This window comes from Myotis myotis, unplaced genomic scaffold (genome assembly GCF_014108235.1).
Source record: "Myotis myotis isolate mMyoMyo1 unplaced genomic scaffold, mMyoMyo1.p scaffold_m19_p_18, whole genome shotgun sequence".
Classification (NCBI taxonomy): Eukaryota; Metazoa; Chordata; class Mammalia; order Chiroptera; family Vespertilionidae; genus Myotis; species Myotis myotis.
The window spans coordinates 13,616,330-13,639,739 of NW_023416322.1; the positions used below are offsets into that span (position 1 = coordinate 13,616,330).

General features: G+C 49.3%; 1 protein-coding gene across 10 annotated transcripts in view; it reads left to right on the forward strand.

Annotated features, from left to right (window-relative positions):
- The window catches only part of TRAF5 (TNF receptor associated factor 5), a 65,961-nt gene that overhangs the window by 4,127 nt on the left and 38,424 nt on the right, over positions 1-23,410 (forward strand). For all 10 annotated transcript variants that reach the window (XM_036343092.1, XM_036343091.1, XM_036343094.1 and 7 more), the window contains exon 2: positions 22,766-22,984. In XM_036343092.1, coding sequence (XP_036198985.1) covers positions 22,767-22,984 — 218 coding nt within the window. In that variant the 5' untranslated portion in view covers position 22,766. The remainder of the gene's footprint in view (positions 1-22,765; positions 22,985-23,410) is intronic.

Consider the following 23,410-nt stretch of genomic DNA (forward strand, 5'->3'; position numbering starts at 1 on the left):
CTCCCTCTCTGACACGCTTCTAGAGTAGCAGCCAGCCTTGCACCTGTGCGTGCACCTGCTGCGCTGCTGGGCTCTGGCTCCCAGGGCCTGGTAATCCTCTGTCGCCAGCCTGCTCCGCAGCTGCTGCCCATCTCCCTGGAGGGTGCCACACTGTCCCCACTGCCATGCCCTTCCGTGACCTTGAGCTTCTCATCCTCCTCCCGCCCTGCAAGTGCCCACGTGGGGCTGGGTCCTCAGCTTGCTATTCCCTGGGCTCCTCTCCCCGGAGCTCCCCTCTGCTCCGAAGGTGGACCACTGAAGGACAGGAAAGGGGGAGCAGGTGTCTCACCCAGCTCTCTTCTTGGCCACTCTGATTTGTGAAACACAAAATCTTCCCTGTGATGGTTGAGGAGCCCCTTAGATCCTTGTCCCAAGCCACCACTTCCCCTGTGTTCTCCCTAACCAGAGATCGCTGCTGCCCTCAGTCACCCCAGCCTGTCTCCCTCAGCCCATCCTGATCTGTCTACCCCCGGGGCTGCTACCTGAGTTCAAGTTCACCCCCCTTCTTCCCTGAGCTACCGTAATCGTGCATTCACTCCCCTTCCTGCCCTTCCAGATTCTCTCCCACTGCTGCAGAGGGGCCTCCTTCATGCATACCCTAATCAAGACCCACTGCCTTCACGCGTAGCATCCTGGAAATAGTGTGGACTTCAGAAGCTGGCAGGCCTGGCTCGGTTCTGGATTTGTGACTTGCTGGTTGTAGTTGTATGGTCTGAGCAAGTTGCCCAACTTTGGCGAATTTCTGTATTCCCACTGGTAAACAGATAGTCATGTCACCCACTTGGGGGTTGCTGGAAGGGTTAAGTGAGTACACACACACACACACACACACACACACACACAGTCTAGTGTCTGGCGGGTATTTGGTAAAGTTGGTTTTCTTCTTCCTTGTGTTTGATAGCAATAGGGAATTGTGGGGCCTCTGGGGAGGTGGAAAATGTATGTTTAGCCTAAAGGCATTCAAATTTAAAATAAAAACAGACAAGCAAGAGAACTGCCCCCTGCCAGGGTAGGCCATCATTTAACTAGTCTATTGTTGCCACTTGGCAATCTCTGGAGCAGCCCAACCTCAGGAACCAGGGTAGGTGAGCTTATATCATTTGGTCTGGCCCTGCCAAGGCATTAGGGTTGAGTTAGTTAAATGTTTGACCAAATATAGCGGGCTAATTTTTAAGTTGATAACTTTGGCCCTCGGATGATGCTATAGATATCCAGATGGCCCTTGGCAAAACCAAGCTTCTCCTCCCCTGCTTTAGTGGCATCCAGCTATGACGTCAGAGCAGGGTAAGGAGTGAGGCTGACTTGATGCGAGGCTGCTGGCCAGAGCCCTTTCTGTTCCCTTTTGCTAAGGGGGATGGCTTGGAACAGCAGGCTGTGCTCCCAGGGCCCTTTGCTGCTGGAGGATGGAGGCAGGGGGTGGGGTGGAGCTAAGCAGGACATGAAAATCCTTCTGCTGCCTTTATGATGTTGGGAATCTGAGGAAGAGGCTGGGCAGATGCCTGTGATGCAACCTGGGAAAACTTACCAGGCTTCCCCAGGTTAAAGGGAGCTTATGTCTAAGTAGCCGCAGAATAAAAGAAGCGATTAAACAGGTGATTGGGGTTATTCCTGAGGCGTGAAGAGGGGTGGACAGGAGGGATAGGAGGGGACACTGGACTGTGGGCAAAGGCATTTCAAAGGGATAAAGGAAAAAGTCAAGTAATTGCCTTGAATTAAAGGGAAGTGGATTATTGTGGAGCAGATTAGTTTCCTGATGTTGAGGAATCATTTGGGATGTTACTTCAACCTCTAAATGGCACTCCCTGGACCTTTCTTAGAAGTGCAATGCCACATATTAGCTGTGGACAGCCAGACACTGAATTCTTTCAGTCCTTCCTTGGTACTAGCAGTTCCGTGTGTGTGACTTCACGTCATGGATCCTAGATCTTTCTCACAAGTGTGACCTCTCCGGCTCCCATCTCTTCTGTGTCATAACCGTAGCCCTCGATGTTCTCAGCATCCACCTGTTTAGGTCGCATTGCAGAGCTGTGGGGCCTCTACACCTGCCTTATCTGCTCTGAACTTTGTCCACGTCATTTCTTCTGCCCAGAAGGCCTCCTGATTTAATCTACAAATTAAAAAAAATAGCCCTTCAAAGAAGAAACTAATTTCTTCTTAAGAAAGTTTCTGTGTTGGGGGTCCCCAAGACCATGCCCTGGTTTGATGATTTGCCGGGAGGACCCGCAGGGTTCAGCATCTGGTCATACCGTGACGATTTATTCCAGTGAAAAGATTCAAAGCTCCATAGGCAAAGGGAAAAGGCACACGAGGCAAAGTCTAGAGCAGCGGTTCTCAACCTGTGGGTCGTGACCCCTTTGGCGGTCGAACGACCCTTTCACAGGGGTCGCCTAAGACCATCCTCCATATCAGATATTTATTATACGATTCATAACAGTAGCAACATTACAGTTATGAAGTAGCCACGAAAATAATTGTATGGTTGGGTCACAACATGAGGAACTGTATTTAAAGGGCCAGAAGGTTGAGAACCGCTGGTCTAGAGGAAACCAGGCAGAAACTTCCAAGAGTCTCCCCGGGGACGTCACACGACATGCTGAACTCCTCCAGCACTGGACCGCGACAACATGTGTGACAGTGTTGTCCACCCGGGAAGCTCATTAGAGACTCAGTGCCCAGGGTGTTTGTCGAGGACTGATCGTGTAGGCACCCTCTGCCCAGCATATACCCAATTCCCAGACCTCCAGAAGAAAACCTGGTGCTCAGCATAAACCACATTGTTTGCAGACGGTTTAGGTACAGTGAGCTCCCCCGTGTCGGTTAGGGGAACCTTCCCCAAATCCACCTCCTCAGACATCAGCCAGGGGCCATCCTTGTGAGCAGACATCTCTCAGGCTAGCCGTCTTGGGCCTGCTGTGTTAACTCTACTGCACAGCTTTCCCGCATAAGCCCACCTGTCAGAGCCTCACTGTGGTTGTGTTGTAGAGAGAATCACCCCAGAGAAGGAGCCAGAAGACATGGGTTCCAGCTCAGCATGTTTACCTACTGCCAGGTGAACCCCTTAAATTCCATTCTCCTCCCTCACTTAGAAAAGAATTGTAATTCTTGTTTGTAGACCTTAAAGGTGACCACGAGGACCAAGCAAGATGATATAGTGTCCACCCTCTTGGTTGAGCACCCACTGAGTCTAAGGTGAGTGAGTGAGTGAGTGAGCACCGTGGGGAGTGCAAGAGGGGACATGCAATGTAGTGGCTTTGATGGGACACAAGCCTGAGATTGCGTCCTTACCAGCACTTACCAGCTCTGTTACCTCAAACACATTATATAATTCCCCTGAGCTTCAGAACCTGATGCGTAAAGTGTGAATGGGAATGATAAAATTAGTACCCATGCCTCATTGGTTTGCTGTGCAGAGTGAGTGAAGCAACCCATGTAAAGCTCCTAGCACATTGTAGGCAGTTATTAATTCACTGAGATATTTGAGTGCTTGCTTTGTGCCAGCACCTTGAAAAAGAGAGACACAGTTCCCTTCTATTTGCTGGTGCAGATTAATATTGAAAAGATCATTACATAAAAAATGAATTGTAGCCCGGCTGGTGTGGGCATCAACCCATGAACCAGGAGGTCACAGTTCGATTCCTGGTCAGGGCACATGCCCGGGTTCCAGGCTCAGTCCCCAGTATGGGGCATGCAGGAGGCAGCCGATTGATGATTCTCTCTCATCACTGATGTTTCTATCTCTCCCTCCCTCTCTTTTCCTCTCTCTGAAATCAATTAAAAAATATTTTAAAAAATGAGTTGTAATCATAAGTGCTACAAAGAAGAAGTTCAAGGTGACAAAGGGCACATGATGAGGAAAATGGATCTAAGGGGCACATGAGGCTTAGCTGAGTATGTGTGCTTCAGCTGGGCTTGGGTGAGCCTAGCTCAGTGAGAAGGGGGAAGACGGATGAGAGGAAGTTTGCAGCAGAGACAACAGCTGGAGCAAAGGGAGACCAGCCTTAGGACGCAGGCTGTAAGGAGGGAAGTCTCTGCACTCATATGAGGAACAGCAGAAAGACCAGAGAGGCTGGAGAACTAGGGGTGGGAGGCAGAGAGCTCACAGATGATGCTGGAGATGTGGGCAGGTTAGGGATTTGGAACTGGAAGAGCAATGGGAGACTGTGTGAGTGACAGTAGCTTGGCATTTTCAAAAGCTAAATCAAGCTGCTGTGTGGAGAATGCCTTGGGGGAGAAAGAGGGGACAGGAAGATGAGGGGGATCAACTGTAGGAAGAGAGAACAATTACAGAAGGCTATTGCCGTGGCCCAGGTGAGAGGGGGATGTGGCTTGAATTGGTGGGAGGGGATGTGGCTTGAATTGAATGGGGGCTGGTGGAGAAGTCGGTGGGATGTGTCCATAAGGTACATTCAGGGGAGCTCAGTAGCTGAGTGGATGTGGGGGAGAAGAGAGAAGGCATCACCAAGAATGATGCTCATTGTCTGATGACAAAGCAAGATAAAGGGTTGGTCTTCAAGAGCAAGCTCTGGAGAGACAGCAACTTAGGAGAGGCAAATGGGTTCAGTTTTGGATATGTTGGCTTTGGAGTCAGAGGGAGACACTACTAGGCCGTAGTGTGTGTGGGTCTAGATGCAGAGGAGGGAGACAACCGGGAGTTGTTAGTTCATTCATGGTCTTTCCTGCCAGGTCAGTGTGGTTCCAGGGAGCTAGAGGGAGAGAGAATTTTAAAGTGTGTTTTCCGGGGGAGTGGGGGCAGAGGGGGAGATAAGGGGGCGCCAGCAATGTCAGATGTTGCACAGAGGCCAGGGGAGATGAGACTGAGAATTGACCATGGCATTAGTGACCCAGGAGTCATTGGGACCTTGGTGAGAACAGTTTGGGTGCCTTGATGGGTGTCAGCCAGGCCAGAGTGCGCTGAGGATTGGATAGAAGAAGGGCCCATGGAGATAGCCGCCCCACTGTGTGAGAATGAGGTTAAGTCAAGAAGTTTGGCTGTGAGTGGGAGGAATGCTTGAGAAATAGGAGAATATTTTGTGTTGCTTTAATCTTAGGGAGACTTGGGCTCATTTGAGGGCTGATGGAAGGACACAGCTGAAAGGGAGAGCTAGACGAGGAAGCAGGTGGGGTGGGTGGTAATCGACATCAAAAGACCCTTGAGGTGGACAGTCTAGCCTGATTCAGAGGTGACCGCTTCCACGGCCCGGGGAGAGGAAGGGTAGAGCAGGGGCCCTGTGCAGGTAGACACGGAGGTCTGGTGGCAGGAAATGGAGGTAGTTCTGGTCTGAAGACTTCTATTTTTCTCTAAGTAGGAAGTGAAGTTTCGTGGTAAGACTGGAGGGAGTGGTCAAGGTTTGTGGAGACGAGAAACATTTGAAGTAGATATTAAAAACAAGAGAGTGAGCTGACAGGGCAAAACCTGGCCCTTCCCTCTCTTACCCATTGATGCGACGAAGTCTCCAGAAAAAGACCCCAGCAGATGTGACTTGATCTCTAGTACCTGTGGGCACCGAGGTAAGGACCCCATACATGCTTCTCAGGTTGAGGTGTTGGCCTGTCTACCTTTGAGTCCTCCTCAGGTACCCCCTGCCTCCCAGGTACCTGGCTCCCCACAGTGGCACCTCAGGAGCTAGTTCACAGGAGTAAAGACACTGGTCAAGCCTTACTCTCCATCTCCAGAGGCTGGGCGCTCTCCCTCCTGCCACTCACTGCCCTCCCCAAGTCGGCCATCATTCCAGGCTTTGCTCTCTGTACTGTAACTGGTGGAATTTCAGGACCTTTCAAAGCATTGAGATGGAAAGCGTGGGCACCGGGAGGCACGCTCAGTGGGAGAGAGGCTGTCCAGCTTTCTGCAGCACGCCGTTAGGCAGCCATTCAGACTGTCCGGAAGTACTTACTGAGCACTGTCAGGTGCGCTGGTCTAAGTGTTGGGACCTCATAAACAGAAGAAACACCCCTGCCCTCACGGAGCTTGGTTCTGGCGGGGAAGGCAGGCAGTAACCAAGGAAACACACAAGATGCTAGATGGTATTAAGTGCTTTGGAGAAAAATGCAGCAAGCAACAGGGTGGCCAGTGATGTTGCGTTTCCATGCGGGTCAGCAAAGGCCTCACGTGTGAGGTAACATTTGAGCAGATACCTGAAGTGAGGGAAAAGCCATCCACGTGTCAGGGAAAAGACTGTTCTGGGCAGCAAACAGAAGGCTCTTCTAGTCAAGAAAAAGCAAGGCCGGTGTGGCTGGAGCGTGTGAATGAGGAAGGTGCTAGCAGCTAGGGAATGAGGACAGAGAGAATGGAGGCCAGATTGCTTTCGGCTCTAAGGACACTGACATTTAATCTGAATGAGATGGGGCCATAGGAGCCGAGGAGTGACATGTCTGGAAGCATCACTGTGTTTAAAAGAATGACTCTGGCTGCTGGGTTATGAATAGACTAGAAGGGGCGGAGGCAGAGGCAGGAGACTAATGCTGTAACCAGTGGGGAGATGACAGTGCTTGGACCGGGGAGGTCGTGCTGGCGGTGGTGAGCAGTGCTTAGATATGCCTGGAGAGAGCCCATAGGGTTTGGTTCTGTGTGGTGGAGGGTAAGCCCAGTAGGGCTCCAGAGGCTGGCGTCCATTTCACTGAGGGAGAGGAAGGCTGTGGGAGGGGCTGGTTGGGCGTGGCTGGATGTGTTACCTTGAGATGCCTAGTAAACAAACGTGGAGTGTGGGCTAGGCGGTTGGAATGACTTCCGTTGAGGGTAGAGGTCCCGATTGCAGGTAGAAATTGGGACATTGTCAGCTTTAGGGGACATTAAAGGTAGGAGCTGAGATGAGCTCACTGGGAGAATAAGTGTAGATGGAAGAGCAAAGAGGTCCAGCAGCAGCCTGGGTGTTCAGAGAGATGGGGAAATAAGGAGTGGCTGTGAGGAGGAGAAGGTGACCTGGAAGCTTGCGTGATGGTCTAGCTCAGTGCCTTTCCCATGCCAATAGGCTACAGAATCTAGCCCAGGAGCATGTTAGAAGGCAGCCTCCTAGCTGCTCCTGAGAGAACCTCATTCTGAAACCTATTGACTAGGGCAGGCTAAGCTATTGTAACAAATAGGCTCCCAAAACAGGTATGTTTTTCTGGGGTAAGGGGCCTAAGCCATATTTTTATCATGCTCCAGGGCACACTCTTAGGACCCATCCACTCTGGAAACTGTTGCTGTCCTTTGGGCATAGGCATGATCCCCCCTGGACTGGGAACTGACTGGGAATTTGGGATCCTGTCCCACTTCAAACCCCCCGCCACACACACACACACACACACACACACACACACACACACACACACACAATAGGATGAGCACAGGCCTCTTCATGCAGCAGGCACTGAATAAAAGCTGGCTGGTCCTGAAGGATAGACATGCATGGACATTCAATGCTTAGTTATATGTCAGGCACCCTGTGCCAGTCATTTGTGTGGATTAGCACATGTAATCTTAACTCTAAGCCTAGGGGCAGGTCCTAGTATTGTCCCATTTTCTAAATGAGGGGAAGATGACCCAGGTAAATAAATGGCAGAAGGGGCTGAACCCCAGAGGTCTGGTTCCTGAGCTGGTGTCTAGGCTGTGCTGCCTCTCATGAAGACCCCCTTTGGTGCTGGTTGGGATGTAGTATATTTCTCCCTAGCCATGTCACAGACCAAAGAGCACTGGACTTGGAGTCAGAAAGCCTAGATCCAAGTTCCTGCCCTGCCATGTGCTAGCCATGTGTGATGGGGGCAAGTCACTTAACAACTCAGAAAACACTCTTCTGCGAAAGTCGAAGGAAAAGAAGAGAGAACATAGCCAGCTTCTGCCCTGGAGACACCAAAGCCAGCTGTTCTGTGGACAGGACCGTGGGCTGGTGGGCTGTTGTCACATGTTGGCTGGCTGTGGGGGTGTCCCCCAGTCCCTGTGTGGTCACCTGGCCATGTTAGCCCTGATGGAAAGTGGGCTCATTACCTCACTGGAAATGTGATGATGGAAATATCGCCACAGGCTTAGTTTGAGGACTGGGTATGATATTGTATGGAAAAACACCAACTGCAAAGAACTAGTACGTGTAAGGTGGTATCACTGTTATCATTCTCATCATCACCATCCCAGCATCAGCAGCATCTTGGAAGATCAAGCTGTGGAACCCCTGAGATGAGCCAGAGAGCCCCCCCGAGGTGCGGCAGAGCTGAGGAAACCCAACAGGCCTTGCGTCAGCCAGTCCCTCTGTACACCCTCTTTTTCCCCTGATGCTTCTGTGTGAGATTTGGTTTGATGAGTTTCACTGTTTGTAAGAAACTGAAACTCTTTTTTTTTTTTTTTGGAGTTGAAGATCGAAAGCAGTGGTTATTTTTTTTTTAATTAAATCTTTATTGTTCAGATTATTACAGTTGTTCCTCTTTTTTACCCCCATAGCTGCCCTCCACCCAGTTCCAACCCTACCCTCTGCCCTTACCCTGCCCCCCCGCCCACTGTCCTCATCCATAGGTGTGCAATTTTTGTCCAGTCTCTTCCCGCACCCCCACACCCCTTCCCCCCGCCCCCGAGAATAGTCCACTCCCTTTCTATGCCCCTGATTCTGTTATATTCACCAGTTTATTCTGTTCATCAGATTACTTATTCACTTGATTTTTAGATTCACTTGTTGATAGATGTGTATTTGTTGTTCATAATTTGTATCTTTACCTTTTTCTTCTTCCTCTTCTTAAAGGATACCTTTCAGCATTTCATATAATACTGGTTTCGTGGTGATGAACTCCTTTAGCTTTTTCTTATCTGTGAAGCTCTTTATCTGACCTTCAATTCTGAATGATAGCTTTGCTGGATAAAGTAATCTTGGTTATAGGTTCTTGGTATTCATCACTTTGAATATTTCTTGCCACTCCCTTCTGGCCTGCATAGTTTCTGTTGAGAAATCAGCTGACAGTCGTATGGGTACTCCCTTGTAGGTAACTGACTGTTTTTCTCTTGCTGCTTTTAAGATTTTCTCTTTGTCTTTTGCTCTTGACATTTTATTTATTTTTTAAAAATATATTTTATTGATTTTTTTACAGAGAGGAAGGGAGAGGGATAGAGAGTTAGAAACATCAACCAGCTGCCTCCTGCACACCTCCTACAGGGGATGTGCCCACAACCAAGGTACATGCCCTTGACCGGAATCGAACCTGGGACCTTTCAGTCCGCAGGCCGACGCTCTATCCACTGAGCCAAACCGGTTTGCCTAATCTTGGCATTTTAATTATGATGTGTCTTGGTGTGGTCCTCTTTGGATTCCTTTCGTTTGGGGTTCTCTGCGCTTCCTGGACTTGTAAGTCTATTTCTTTCACCAGGTAGGGGAATTTTTCTGTCATTATTTCTTCAAATAGGTTTTCAATATCTTGCTCTCTCTCTTCTTCTGGCACCCCCATAATTCGGATGTTGGTTCACTTGAGGTTGTCCCAGAGGCTCCTTACACTATCTTCATATTTTTGGATTCTTTTTTCTTTTTGTTTTTCCGGTTAGGTGTTTTTTGCTTCTTCGTATTTCAAATCTTTGACTTGATTCTTGTGATCCTCTAGTCTGCTATTGGAACTCTGTTTAATATTCTTTATTTTAGTCAGTGTATGATTAATTTCTAGTTGGCCCTTTTTCATAACCTCGAGGGTTTCACTAGATTTCTTGAGGGTCTCACTAAATTTATCGGCGGTTTCTAGAAAATTCTTGAAAAACCTTAAAAGTGTGGTTTTGAACTCTATATCCAGTAGTTTGCTTTCCTCCTGGATATAGACCTGTTTCTTTGCCTCCGCATTTTTTATGCTTCCCTATGTTGATAGAGTGGCTTTCTGTGCTAGGTGTCCAATAGGGCCCAGTGGCTCAGCCTCCCCAATTACCTGAGGTGGACACTCTTGGTGCACCCCTTTGTGGGTTTTGTGCACAGTCTTGTTGTAGTTAAGCCTTGATTGTTGTAGGTATCACTGGGAAGAATTGACCTCCAGGTCAATTGGCTGTGAGAATTAGCTGTGTCTACAGTGGGAGAACTTCTGTGCTGGAGACACCCTTCTGGGGCAAGACTTGCTTCAGTGGGGCTTTGGTGCTCACTGAGTCTGCCCCCTGAGTGTGTCCCTTATGGATCTGAGGAGTTGTAATCAGGATGGTCCCACTCTGACCCCTGGGTACACTGGCTCTTGGATCTCTAAGAAGGTGCTAATTTAGCCTCTGCCTGAGGCTATCCAGCAGGAGCTATGGAGAGATCTGCAGATTCCTCTTCCTTGTTTGGGGTTTAGAGGTGCCCAGATGAGGCCTAGCTGTGAAGCAATGCAAGCTGCTGTGGGGCCTTGGGCCTTCTTTTGGAAGTTCTGGGTCTCTCTGACCCAGCTGCAGTTTGTTAGGTAATTTTCAGATTGCAAAGGGCCAGGCCTTTTATATGCAAAAGCCTCTGCACACAGTTTGGGTGGGGTGGGGTCTCAGGGGATCAACAGGGCGAGGCAAGCAGCTATGGCTGCTCCTCAGTCCTGCCCTAAGGGCAGCCTCAGTGTCCCGGTAATTGCTGCAAGCACCTCTGAGAGAAAGCCACCCTCGAGTTCTGACCGATGCCAGACAGTCCAATTTCTCCCCATATGAGTCTGGGTCCCCAGAGACTCGCCCGGAATGAGTTCAGAGCTGTCAGTAGCTTGAGACTCCCTCTCAGTTGAAAAAAAACAACCGCGTCCTCAGTTGCCTGCCCTTTCTGCGTGCGCCTCCGTACCTCTGCACTTTACTTCCGCACCTCCTCTGAGTCTCAGTGTGCTTTTCTCTTTCCTTCTAGTTGTAGAATTTCCACTCAGCCAGCCTTCCTGTGGTTCTGGATGATGTCCGTCTTTGTCTTTTAGTTGTATTTTTGAAGTGGTAGTGAGAGGCAGCAATTTCCGGTGTTTACCTATGCTGCCATCTTGGTTTCTCCAGAAACTGAAACTCTTGGCTAGTTGATCCCTTCGGTCTTCCCACGGTTGACTGTCTTAGGTGTGAGGGAATGTCACCCTTTCCCACTGTTTCTGCTTCTCTCGGGTCCCCTGTCTGGGCTCCTCTCCAGCTCTCTCTCTTCCTTTGTCCTGACCCAGCCTGCCAGTCCCAAGCATCTGGCGTTGTCGGGAGGCCCTACAACGGGACTCCAGGAAGGCTGCCCATGCGTGGGAAGGGCATTTTGGAGTGTGCCTGGGGTGGCAGAGTTCTGGAAGCTTCTCTGCTCAGGCCTGGGTGAGGAGGGGATTGCCCTGTTGGTCTCCCAGGAAACACCAACTCATGCCCCAGCCTCGGACTCTCCCAGTTCTGGGCAGCTGGCAGGGACAGCATGTCACATGTCTGTGGTCAGCTTGGAGACATGACTGTAATGCAGGGTAGCATGAGCATCTGGGGGAGGATGAAGCACAGCTAGAATGATGCTGGCCTTTGGGAGCTAACGTCACGGAAAGGTGAAGCCAAGGTTTCTGAGTCCTCCGCGACACGTCTGTTCTGTGGGTGGTCTCAGATCTCTCCCCTTTCCTCAGAGCACCCTAAGGCCATGGAGAGTGGGACCAGGCAAAGGCCCTGCCTAGTCCTCCTTATAAGTGCTTCCGAATTCTAAACTAAACCCAAACTGGGGTCTGTTGGCTGAGTATCTGAGCTCTCAACCCCCTCTGCTTGCGGGGCCACTGGAATCTCCATCACCTTCCAAGATGTCCACCTGCCTGTGTGAGAACAGGGGGCGGTTAGGAAGGGAGGGGGAGGGAACTATGAATCTGAGATGATGGTGATGGAAGGGGACACACTGCATTCAGAAATAGGGCGGGAGTGAGGGAGCCTTTCACATGCGAAGAGGTGGGCGTCTTGGCAAGAATGAAGGGCAGCGGGCTGACCCAGCCTCAGGAGCCCCACAGAGAGCCTCTTGTGGGTATAGTCAGGGGTGAGAGGAGAACTAAAAAGTGCAGTGTCCCCAGGGCCAAAGGATCAGGGAGTTTCTAGAAGGAAGTACCAAATGCCATATAAAGGGCATGAGGGCAGCAATTGAGGGGAGACTAGTTGACAAGCCTGATTATATGATTCCAGTTAAGGTTGCTGAACTAATAGAATATGATTGTCCAAACTACATAGGGCCTCACACACAAACCCCAACACTCAGGTGATTTGGGCACCCCAGCCTGTTCAAAGGCAGGGTACAGATGAACTTGGGAGAGGAGAGAAGGCTGCCGGGAGGAGCCAGTGGCATCTGATGAGGGGCACAGGTCTGCAGGCCCAGCTCTGGAGCCGGGGAGAAGGGAGGGGAGGGAGAGAGTGGCCGGCGGGCATGTTACTGGTAAGGATGGTGAGGAACCCAGCCCACTGTGCTGGGTTTCTGTTTCCCCACCGGTGTCTGCACGTGGTAGGTTCTCAGCAAAGGAATTAGTGAGTAACTGAAGGAATAAATGTTTAGTGGGAAGTAGTCCAATATAACCATGAACGCTGGGGCAAATGCTATTCATAATAATGGCCCCCATAGCACTTATTATTTACCACCATCGTAAGCTCTTCATGCACGCACCCGTGTGTGTGTGTGTGTGTGTGTGTGTGTGTGTGTGTGTGTGTGTATGTGGGGGTGGGGGTGGGGATGTGAGCAGTCTTTTTCTGTAGAAAACCAGATAATAAATAGTTGAGGCTTTACGGGCCATATGGTCTGTAGGTGCAACTGCCCATCTCCCCCAGGATAGTCCAAAACAGCCATAGACCATTTACAAACAAATGAGCGTGGCAGCATTCTGATAAAACTTTATTTATAAAAGCAAATAGTGGGCCAGCCGACCGCTGGCGTATAGTATTGACTTGTTTAATCTTCAAGAGTTCTGTAAGGTAACTACGGATATCATTGTCACCATTCGCGGTGCAGAAACTGAGAAGCATAGAGAGTAAGTAGCTTGCCTGAGGTCACATGGCTAATTCAGCAGTAGATCCAGGATTGGTGCCCAGCCAGGGCCACTCCAGAGTCACAGGGGTGACTGCCATACACACGGCTCTTGGAAGGCCGTGGAGAGGCAGGGAGCATCCCCAGTTCCTCCTTATCCCCTGAGGGCCTCCACTGCTTCCCGGCCGGAGGGTCTGTCCAACCTCACATGGTTGCTGTCAGAACGCAAATGAGCCAATGCCTGAGAATTAGCTGGTGCCGAGCCTGGACACAGACGCGGTAACTGTAATCCCGGCCCGGGTCCTGTTCCAGCCCTTAGGTTTCATCCACAGCTTTTTGTATCACCCCCCTGCCCTCCGTCTGCCTTATTCAGATTTGTCCTGCGTTGTTTTCATGGCCCTGCTTCCAGCAGCCCTTTGCCCCCTAGGCCGCATGTTAATTCTGAATTCCCTTCTGATTTACCAAATACTGGTTGGGTGTCCTGCGCCAGGCAGAGGCTGGCTCTGAGGACCCAGCGGAGGTGGGGAGGGGAGAGGTGGTGGTGGTGGGAGGGGGATGAGGACAGCCCCTCCCTCAAGGAGCCCATGGAGCAGGCCCTGGAAGGCAGTGGGGACTGGGATAGAGTTGGGGCTGAAGGTGGGGCTGAGAGTCCTGGAGTCAAAGCTTCCTGGAAGAAGGCATCCTTGTGTGGGAAGATCAGCAGCATTTTATTTTGTTCTCTTGGTCTAAATTCTGAAGACAAATCTGAAGGGTCTCCTGGGAGCCAGGCAGACTCTGGCTGGTCTGAGCAAGAGAGAGAGTCCATTCAAGGCTTCCCTGGGAATGAGACCGGAGTTAGGGTTAGGGCGCAGCGCGGGGGGGGGGGGGGGGGGGGGGGGGGGGGGGGCGCAGCGCGGGGCCCCGGAAGGGAGTTGGGGAAGCCCGGCAGCCCTTGAGCCCCGCCCCTTCACCGGCTGTGCTTTGCTGCACTCTCGCTAAAAGGGGAACCAGAGGTTTCCTGACAACTTGGGGAGAAATTACACTTCTCTTCAAAGGAATTAAGCTCAGAGCCACACCATTCTCTGTCCTGTGTCCAAGAAACGCTCTTCTGCGAAGGTCTAAGGAAAAGAAAAGAACACAGCCAGCTTCTGGAGACGCCAAAGCCAGCTGCTCTGTGGACAGGACCGTGGGTTGGTGGGTTCCTGTCACTTGTTGGCTGGCTGTGGGGGTGTCCCCCAGTCCCTTGCGTGGCCGCCTGGCCACGTTAGCCCTGATGGAAAGTGGGCGTGTTCCCTCTGCGTTTCTCCAAGGCCCCTCTCCTTGTCCAACCCGCATGGTCAAAGGTTCATGCAGGAGAACCTGTTTCTCCCGGAGGCCGCCCTGTGGTGGTGTCGGGGTTGTTGTGTTAAGCTCTGGGGTTAGCGGAGAGGAGGAGAAGGGCAGGGGTTGGAGCAGAGTCCCAGCTGCTGTCTGCGGGGTTTCTTCTTCAGTGGGTGGATCTTTCAGGGGCCGTGCAGACAGAGGCTTTGTAAGGACTTCGAGCCCATCAGTTCTCCCTTGTGCCACCCCTGCTGTGCCTCTTCTCCTTCTTTCCTGGTCGTAAGTGTTCTCCCTGGAAGAGCAGGATCTGAGAATTCAAGGGCCAGAAGCAGCCCCCAGGGAGGGCACTGCCCATCTTCCTAGCAGGTGAGCGCCTGGTACCCGAGCGGGGCTGTGCCCTTATCCGGTGCTGCCCAGGGCGTGGAGGCCAGGGTCTCCCTGGGTCACTGCATCTTGGGACTTGCATCTTCCTCATCACTAACCACCATCTCTCCTCCTTTCATTTAAGCCCAGGCTCCTTCAGTGGGTCTCGGGTGGCTTTGGGGAATAATGGGTTTGTACCCAGCCCCCGTGATCCCAAGTGAGCATCAGGGAGTTGGCTTCTTATGTTCCTGGCAAGGCCTGCGCAGAGCTGAAAAGAGGCCACAGTCCTCAAGCTCCTCCCAGGCGCTGCATTCATTTCCCTGCAGCCCCTGGACCCTAAGAGTTTTTGTCTCATCCAGTGGTTGGCAGTAGGGATCTCAGGCCTGTGGGGTGGTGCGTCACACCAGGCTGAATGGGGATTACTTTGGGGAAGCAGCACCCCGCGGGTTAATTTCCAAGCAGGGAGTCACACAGGGCCAGGGCCGTGCTGCAGCGGCTGCTGCAGTCCTGCCTTCGAGATTTTCCTTCGCTCTCTCCCTGGGATGCCTTATCTCTTCTTACTTTCCTGACATATAGAACTAAACCGATTATGTCAAATGCCACTTTAAAACACCACCAGATGATTTGTAAAGTGGAAAACATTGTTATGCCCTGGGCGGTTTTAAACTCATCATTGATACCACAAAGGAAACGAGACCATTCCTGGGAATTGTGGGAGTGCTATCAGACGTCAGCTGCTCTGACTCACCCCCACGCCCCTGGACTGTCCCGAAGGCACCCGCCTGGATACGTCTCCGACCAGCATCCTTCCCTGCCTCTGCATCTCTCCCTCATCCTCTCCATGCTGCCATGGCTGGCCCAGCCTTCCGGACCGGAACCTGGCAGTCATCCTCCACGTCCCCTCCCTCAGCCCTTCCACCAAAGCCATTTCTAAATCCATCATGTTACCTCGGAGCCTCACAGACGTGACCTCTCCTGGCCGCTGCCTTAGGTCAAGCCCCCGCTCTCCTCTGTTCTATGTGGCAGCCTCTCCCCCTAAACTCCCTGCATGGTCCTCTCTGTTTATCATCCCTAAAGAGATCAAAGCCATGGGAAACTTTGGAATTCCCGACTGTGGCACACATTCAGGACTCCTCACGCTGTGCTCCTCCCTCTCTCCCCACACCCGCATCTCACAGAAGCCCTTAAAGGTGTTTCTGACAGATGACATGTGATTTTCTCTTGTGGTCCTCAGCCGGACCACATTGCACGTTCCGTCAGCCGCAGGAATAGGCAGTAAGGCGATAACAAGCTCTATTAGTAATTATGATGGCTTTGTTTTCTTTTTTTTTTTTTTTTTTTGCAAAACCTGAGCTCTTGCTGTTCCTGTTACATAAGCTATTATCCCCAAAGGAGAACTATTTTAATAAGATAGAACTGTTACTCATTTCCACTAAATAACTGCCTGGGAGTGACAGTGTACCAGCTTCCAATGTTGAATTAATTAGAGAAATGTATTTGTTAGGCAGAGAAATGTCAGCCTGTGCAGGGCTATTATTGGGGCTGTCTCACGTCAGTGCGCACGGTGAATTGGTTCCATTTTTGGAGCGGGGTCCTGGACCTGAAGAACTTCAGAGGAAGGAGACGGACCCTGCCCGGCTGAGCTTATATAAAGAACACCACCCTGAAACTCCCGAAGCCCATATTGTATAGCAGAACAAAAGTGCTTTAAAAAAAAAATGTCTGATGAGATAAAAACTCAGTTTCATAGTTTGAACTGAACAAGGCAACAGATTGGAGGATGAACAAGGTCAGTGGATGACTTAGGCATGCTGACCAGGGCAGGACAAGGCCCACAGTGGAAGGCAGAGGGGAGCGGGGTGGCGTGTTGGTCCTTAGGCCTCAGCTGGTCCTTTACCAGGAGCAGGAGTCTGTCTGTGAGGGTCACGTGTGCTGGGCCCTGACAGTACAAAGACTGACAAGACCCAGGCCCACCGGCAGCCTGAGAGCAGTGGTTCCCAAAGTGTGTGTCAGGGGCTGTGGGGGTCCTGGAGCAGCTCTGAGCAGGAAGGCAACTAGTTAGTGAGGTCTTACTTAGGTCAGGTATGTTCAGGTGCGGAAACTGACAAATTTTGCAAACTGGAGCTTTCCCCCAACAAAGCAGATTGTTAAATGCTTAGTACCACCACTACCTGGGGCTCCCTAAGGCCCTTTCAGGGGATCTGCATGGGTAAAACTATCTTCATAATAATTCTAAGCTACTGTTTTCCATTTTAACTCTCCTTTCATGAGCATGCAGTGGTGTTTTCCAGAAGCTTCTGTGCTACTGCAACAGACTGAGTGCAGGAGTAGATACGAAAATCCAGCTACCTTCTATTCAGCCCAGAGATGTGCAAAAATCTAAAACAACACCACACTCTTCTCACTAATTTTTGTTGTTTTGGAAAATGGTCATTTTTCTGTAAAATTTTATTTAACATACTAGAGGCCCAGTGCATGAAATTTGTGCATGGGGGGGGCGGGGTTGTTCCTCAGCCCGGCCTGTGCCCTCTCACAGTCCGGGACCCCTCGCTCATTACCGCCTGCCTGCTGACTGTTCCTTACCACTCGGCTCGCTGCTCCTTAGTGCTGCCATGGAGGCAGGAGAGGCTTCCACCACCACTGCTGTTCTCGCCAGGCGTGAGCCTGGCTCCTGTGTTGAGTGTCTGCCCCCTGGTGGTCAGTGTACATTATAGTGACTGGTTGTTCTGCAGGTCATTCTGCCATTCAGTTGATTTGCATATTAGGCTTTTGTTATATAGGATAACTGGCTCATTATTATCTAAAGGGAATTAATAACATATTCTTTAAAATATCTCAATTTTAATCTCAAATTTGATATATATATTGGTAGATATAACCCACATAAAAACTCTTTGGTGTTCTTAAATTTTTTTAGAGCAGTTTTAGGTTCACAGCAAAATTGAGTGGAAAGTACAGAGATTTCCCATACACTACCTGTCCCCTCATATGCATAGCCTCCCCCATTGGCAACATCCCTAACAGAGTGGTACATTTGTTACAGTTTATGAACCTACATTGTGTAAGGGAGGAAAATAATTTTCCCTCTACCCTTCTGAGTTCTTAGCTGAGACCTGTGTAATGAAAGACAGATTAACAAGAGAAAACCAAATGGAAGTTTATATACCTCTTATGCATGGGAGATACCTAGGGAAAGAAGAAGAACTCTCCAAGGTGGCTTAGAACTCAGGCTTGAACACCATTTTAATAAGGAAAGGGTATGTCTGTGTAGACCTTTTGCAGGAGAGCAAATGATTTTTAGGAAAGATGAATGGGCCCTTGAAAGAACACATGGGAGAAGAGAGTGTGTAACAAAGTTTGTCTGGGTGTCTACTTCTAGTTTCTTCTTCTGTGATGAGTCAATCTTCCCTGGTTGATGAAACTCTCAGAAAGGAGATTTGTGATAACTGAGTTCTTATTCTTGGAGGACCTGTCTTTAGGCAGATAAGGTATTCAGAGAAAGCTGCTTCCTGCATTTGCTGTTATTTTTCAAGTGTCTACAGTTCAAAATAATCAACATTCCCATGCAGCATATTTTGGGGTGGCATGTCCTGAACGTCTACAGATCTATTTTGGGGTGGCACATTCCACTACCCTTCATTCAGCTCATCATTATCACTCAAAGTCCATAGTTTACATTAGGGTTCACGCTTGCCATTATGTGGCACCAATGTTCAACTGGTGTGTGGCAAGAGGCATGCTGGTGTGCCACAATAATTTTTAAAACATGCAATACCTGACTATATAGTCAGGGCACTAACCTCTTTTCACAGAGTTTGTCAAATAAAAAAATGACAAAGCCAACACAATAGCCATCTGGTGTGAATAAATGAAAATTATACCTATTTTTTGGTCAGATCAACAATACATATATTTTTTGGTGTGCCGCAGAATTTTAGTAATTAGTTTATGTGTACCGTGAGATAAAAAAAAAAAAAAATGAAAATCGCTGTTCTATGGTATTGGACAATCGTATAGTGACATGTGTCCACCATTGTAGTATCATACAGAGTAGTTTCATGACCCTAAAAGCCCTTAGCGATCCCCCTCTTGATCTCCCCCTCCCTCCATCCTCACTCCTGGCAACCATTGATCTTCTTACTGCCTCCATAGTTTTGTCTTTTCCAGAATGTCATATAGCGAGAGTCCTACAGTATGCATGTAGCCTTTTCGATTGGCTTCTTTCACTTAGTAACATGCATTGGAGATTCCTCCATGTTTTTTCATGGCTTGATAGTTCATTTCTTTTTAGTGCAGAATCATATTGCATTGTCTGGATGTATGTACCACACTTTATTCATTCACCTGCTAAAGGACATCTTGATTGCTTCTAAGTTTTGGCAATTATAAATACAGCTCCTATAAACATTCGTGTGCCGGGTTTTAGATGGACGTAAGTTTCCAATCCTCTTGGGCAAATACCAAGGAGTATGATTGCTGGATCAGATGTAAGAATAGGTTTAGTTTTGTAAGAAACTGCCGCACTGTCTTCTAAAGTGTTACATTCCTACCAGCCGTGTGTAAGAGTGCCTGTTGCTACCCGTCCTCACCAGTGTTCTGGATTTTGGCCATTCAAATACTGGTATTCATTGTTGTTTTAGTTTGCATTTCCATGATGACATATGATATGGAGCATCTTTTCATATACTTATTTGCCACCTGTATATCTTCTTTGGTAAGGTATATTTTGGATAACATTTCTTTACCCTACATATCTTTTGTAAATATTTTCTCCCAATCTCTGGCATATCTTCTCATTTTCTTGATGGTATCTTTCACAGAGCAGAAATGTTTAATGTTAATGAAGTCCAGCTTATTAATTCTTAAATAGATTGTGCCTTCGGTGTTGTATCTAAGAAGTCATTGCCAAACTCAAGTTTTTTCCGGTGTTGTTTTCTAGGCGTTTAATAGTTTTGCGTTTTACATTTAGGTCTGTGATCCAATTTGAGTGAATTTTTGTGAATGCTGTGATGTCTGTGTCTAGACTCATTTTTCTGTGAACTTACAGCTGTTCCAGTGCCATTTGTGACGACTGTCATTGCGTATTGTATTGCCTTTGCTCCTTTGTCAGACATCAGGTGACTATATTTACACGGGTCTATTTCTGGGCTCTCTATTCTCCTCCATTGACCTGCTTGTCTGTTCTTTTACCAGTACACACTGTCTTGATTATTGTAGCTTTATAGAAAGTCTTGAATTAAGGTAGTGTCAATCCTCCAGTTTTGTTCTTCTTTATTATTGAGCTGGTTTTTCTGGGTCTTTGGCTCCTTCATTATTAAGAGTCTAAAGGGGGGGTCCTAAGAGAAATGTTTGAGAATTGCTGTTGTAGAGAAAGATGGACAGACACACAGATGCGTGCATTAAATTCTTATGATAGGAAAGAGGATAGACCAGGGGTGGGCAAACTTTTTGACTCGAGGGCCACAATGGGTTCTTAAACTGGACCGGAGGGCCGGAACAAAAGCATGGATGGAGTGTTTGTGTGAACTAATATAAATTCAAAGTAAACATCATTACATAAAAGGGTACGGTCTTTTTTTTTTTAGTTTTATTCATTTCAAACGGGCCGGATCCGGCCCGCGGGCCATAGTTTGCCCACGGCTGGGATAGAGTGTAGCGGAGGGGAACCCGAACTGAGTTTTGTACATCCAACTGCCTTGTTCTGGGGGCCAAACACCCTGCTGCTTTAGGGTGCATCTCTGAGTCCAAATTTAGAGGCCATGTGACACAGATGTGAGCCTGGTCTCAGGAGAGTCTGAGAGAGAGAGAGAGAGAGAGAGAGAGAGAGAGAGAGAGAGAGAGAGAGGTATAGGGCGTGGATTGTCCACCTCCCTCGGACTAGAGAACACAGGGCAGAGGGGCCGTTTGGAACTGGTCTTGCACTTCTCTGAGAGGAAGGCGGGTCTTGGTTGTTAGGGTGGCACAGGTAACTCCAGGGCTGTGCCTGCCTGCTGGTCTTTATAACTAACATGTTAAATCTCAAGAATAAACCATGTTAAAAAGGGGAACAGTCCCCTCTTGTACTGATCACCTACCACCCTCTACGTTCTGCAGGAAACACATGCAGAGGAGAAAAGGAGGGGCTTTAGTCTCAAACCCCAGAACAAAAACAAATATATCCCCAGGCCTGTTGGACTCCTCCGGAGAGAAAGTGTTGTTTGCTGAAAGAGGCCAGTTGCTTCCTCTGCTCCCTGCACCTGGGCCACACCCCAGACGCAGACCCCTCCGGCAGTGAGAGAGGCCGGCAGCTGGCCTGAGCAGAGCTGAGGGTTGAATGGGGCCGCCTTCAGATCAAGCCACACAGCTGCTCCCTGACCCAGTTGACCTCATCAGCTGCAAGAGCATCATGAGGAATCCCAAGAGCAAGCCAAAGGAAGCGAGGCCGAGGCCAAGCCTTCCTGTACCCCAGCCTGTGGAAGTACATTGCCCCCGGGGACCAACCCAGATGGTTTCCCATTCATTAGCCATTTGCCAGACACGTCTTCTGGCCCTGCTCCTGGCACTGTGCCCAAAGGAACAGCATTCCTAGGGGGACACTGGTGGGTTCAGAGGGCCCCTAAAGGTCCAGACATCAGGCGTGTGTGCTATGGTACAGGGAGAAGGCCTAGAGTTTTTATCGAATGTTCAAAGGCAAGGGGAAGTTCTTTTTCAAAAAAGGGTGAAGAACCACTATGTTAGAGGTCAACAGTCACAACAGCAGCTCTGTTGAGGGTTTTCAAAATAACATCAATTAAATAACATCAATTCAAAAAAAAAATAGCTCTGTTGTTCTCCAAGCCTGGCTCAGTGCTAAGAGCTGGAGATGCAACAATGAACAAGGCCAGATGCCATCCGTGTGCCATTGAGGAACACAGATACAAATCAAACAAACACACACGTGTCAAATTTCAAATCATGTCTTGCTATGAAGGAAAGAAACCTGGTTTTATGACGGATATAACAGTGGATGTTTAGTTTTTATTTTTATATGTTTGTTTACTTTTGAATAGGTAATGCACTCATGTTAAAAAATTTTCAGAAGAATTATACAGTGACACCACCCACCCACCCTAGCCCCTAGCCACTCCCTGGGGGCCATGCATGTTCTCCAGACTGGTGAGTGGCCTCTTGCTGTTAGGCCAGGGAGAGAAGAGCAAGCTTACTTGAGAATATGAAGCTTGAAATGAAATTTGAAGCATGAACGTGAATTAACTAAGTGAAGGGGACTAGAAAGAAATGTGGAAAGTACTCTAGACAGAGGCACTAGCTTGTGCAAAGGCCCTGTGGCAAGAGACAGCATGATGTAATAGAAGAACTAAAAGAACACCTGTGGCTAGAATGCAGAAAGCAGGGAGGCAGAAGTCCAGGATGCTGGTGGGTGGGGAGGATGCACTCTTGTAGACTGCTCAGCATTAAGGTTTTTCCCCTGAAACCCACTGAACGAGGAGGGGAGATAACCGGCAATCACACTTGCATTTTGAAACTATCACACTGGCTTTTGTATGGGATTGGCGGGGAAAGCAGTTAATGGGTTCTTATTCAGTTCAGGTGAGAAATGATGTGGGTTGGTGGTGGTGCTTTATCTACTTATAATATAGCAGGTCCTCGAATAACAGCATCATTTTGTTATAGTGTTGATGAGATGCTGTAAGAACTTAACTCTTGTTTATATCAGTTGCTCTATGGTAAAATTGGTTTTGTGATCCGTTGTTTTGCGGCAGTTCCGAGAAGCGTTCGATGATGTTATGTGAGGACTTAACTGTATACTGCAAGCAATGTGTTGGTGTGTGTGGTTCTTGATTCTGAAAAAAAAAAAAAAAATCAACAAAACGTTTGTTTCAATTCTCTCAACCGAATGGGAGAGAATTCATAACAGGAGTTGGCTTAGAATGTGGCTAGATTGTGTGCAAGCATGTGGCCAAACTGACAGAATAAATTAGCGTTCCTGTAAAAAGGCGGCTGGGCAAAGGGCTGCATCTCCTAGAATCTTGCCGGAAGACACCTGGTCCAGGCTCCCACCTGCTCGCCCTCTGCAGGAGCCCTCCAGTGGCAGGAGGTTGTCACTGTGGCCACGAGGTCATAGCAGAGTGACCATGTGGGCGAGGCTCAGTGAGTAGAACTCCCGGTGCTGGAGATGTTTGGGAATGTGCACACTCAGTTTTCCTTCTGTCCCCCTAAACCCCCAGGATGGCTTATCCCGAGGAGCAAGGAGGCGTCCCCTGTGGTTTCCTCCGCCAGAATTCCGGCAACTCCGTTTCCTTGGACTTCGAGCCCCACACTGAGTACCGGTTTGTGGAGCAATTAGAAGAGCGATACAAATGTGCCTCCTGCCACTCGGTGCTTCACAACCCCCACCAGACGGGATGTGGGCACCGTTTCTGCCAGCACTGCATCCTAGCCCTGAGGTGAGTGGGCTCTGAATGTCAGGTGTGGCCTCGCAGCTGTGATTGTGGTTCTGGGATGGCCGTGGTTGGCCACAGAACCATCCATCTGAGGAGGGGCTCTCCTAGGCCCCTCCTGTGAGACCCTGAGGAGCCGTCTTCATTTTTTGCCACTCGCTGACTGATTCTCACCTTTGGTTAAAATCCAGACCACGCCTGCTTTGCATGTGAGGACAAACCTAGAAGCCCATCTGTGTTTCCCCCAGGGCCTGCAGACGCCCTGCCCTTCCTTGCCTAAGGCAGCGGTGACGTCGCAGAATCTCTCAGGCATGGGGGCTGTTCACTCCAGGGTGGCTGTAAAGCCTGGCTCATGCCCTGTTGAGGGAGCGGACCAGGAGAGACATAAACGCGGGCGTTTAGGGCTTATCGAGGGGCAGGAAGGAAGTTGTA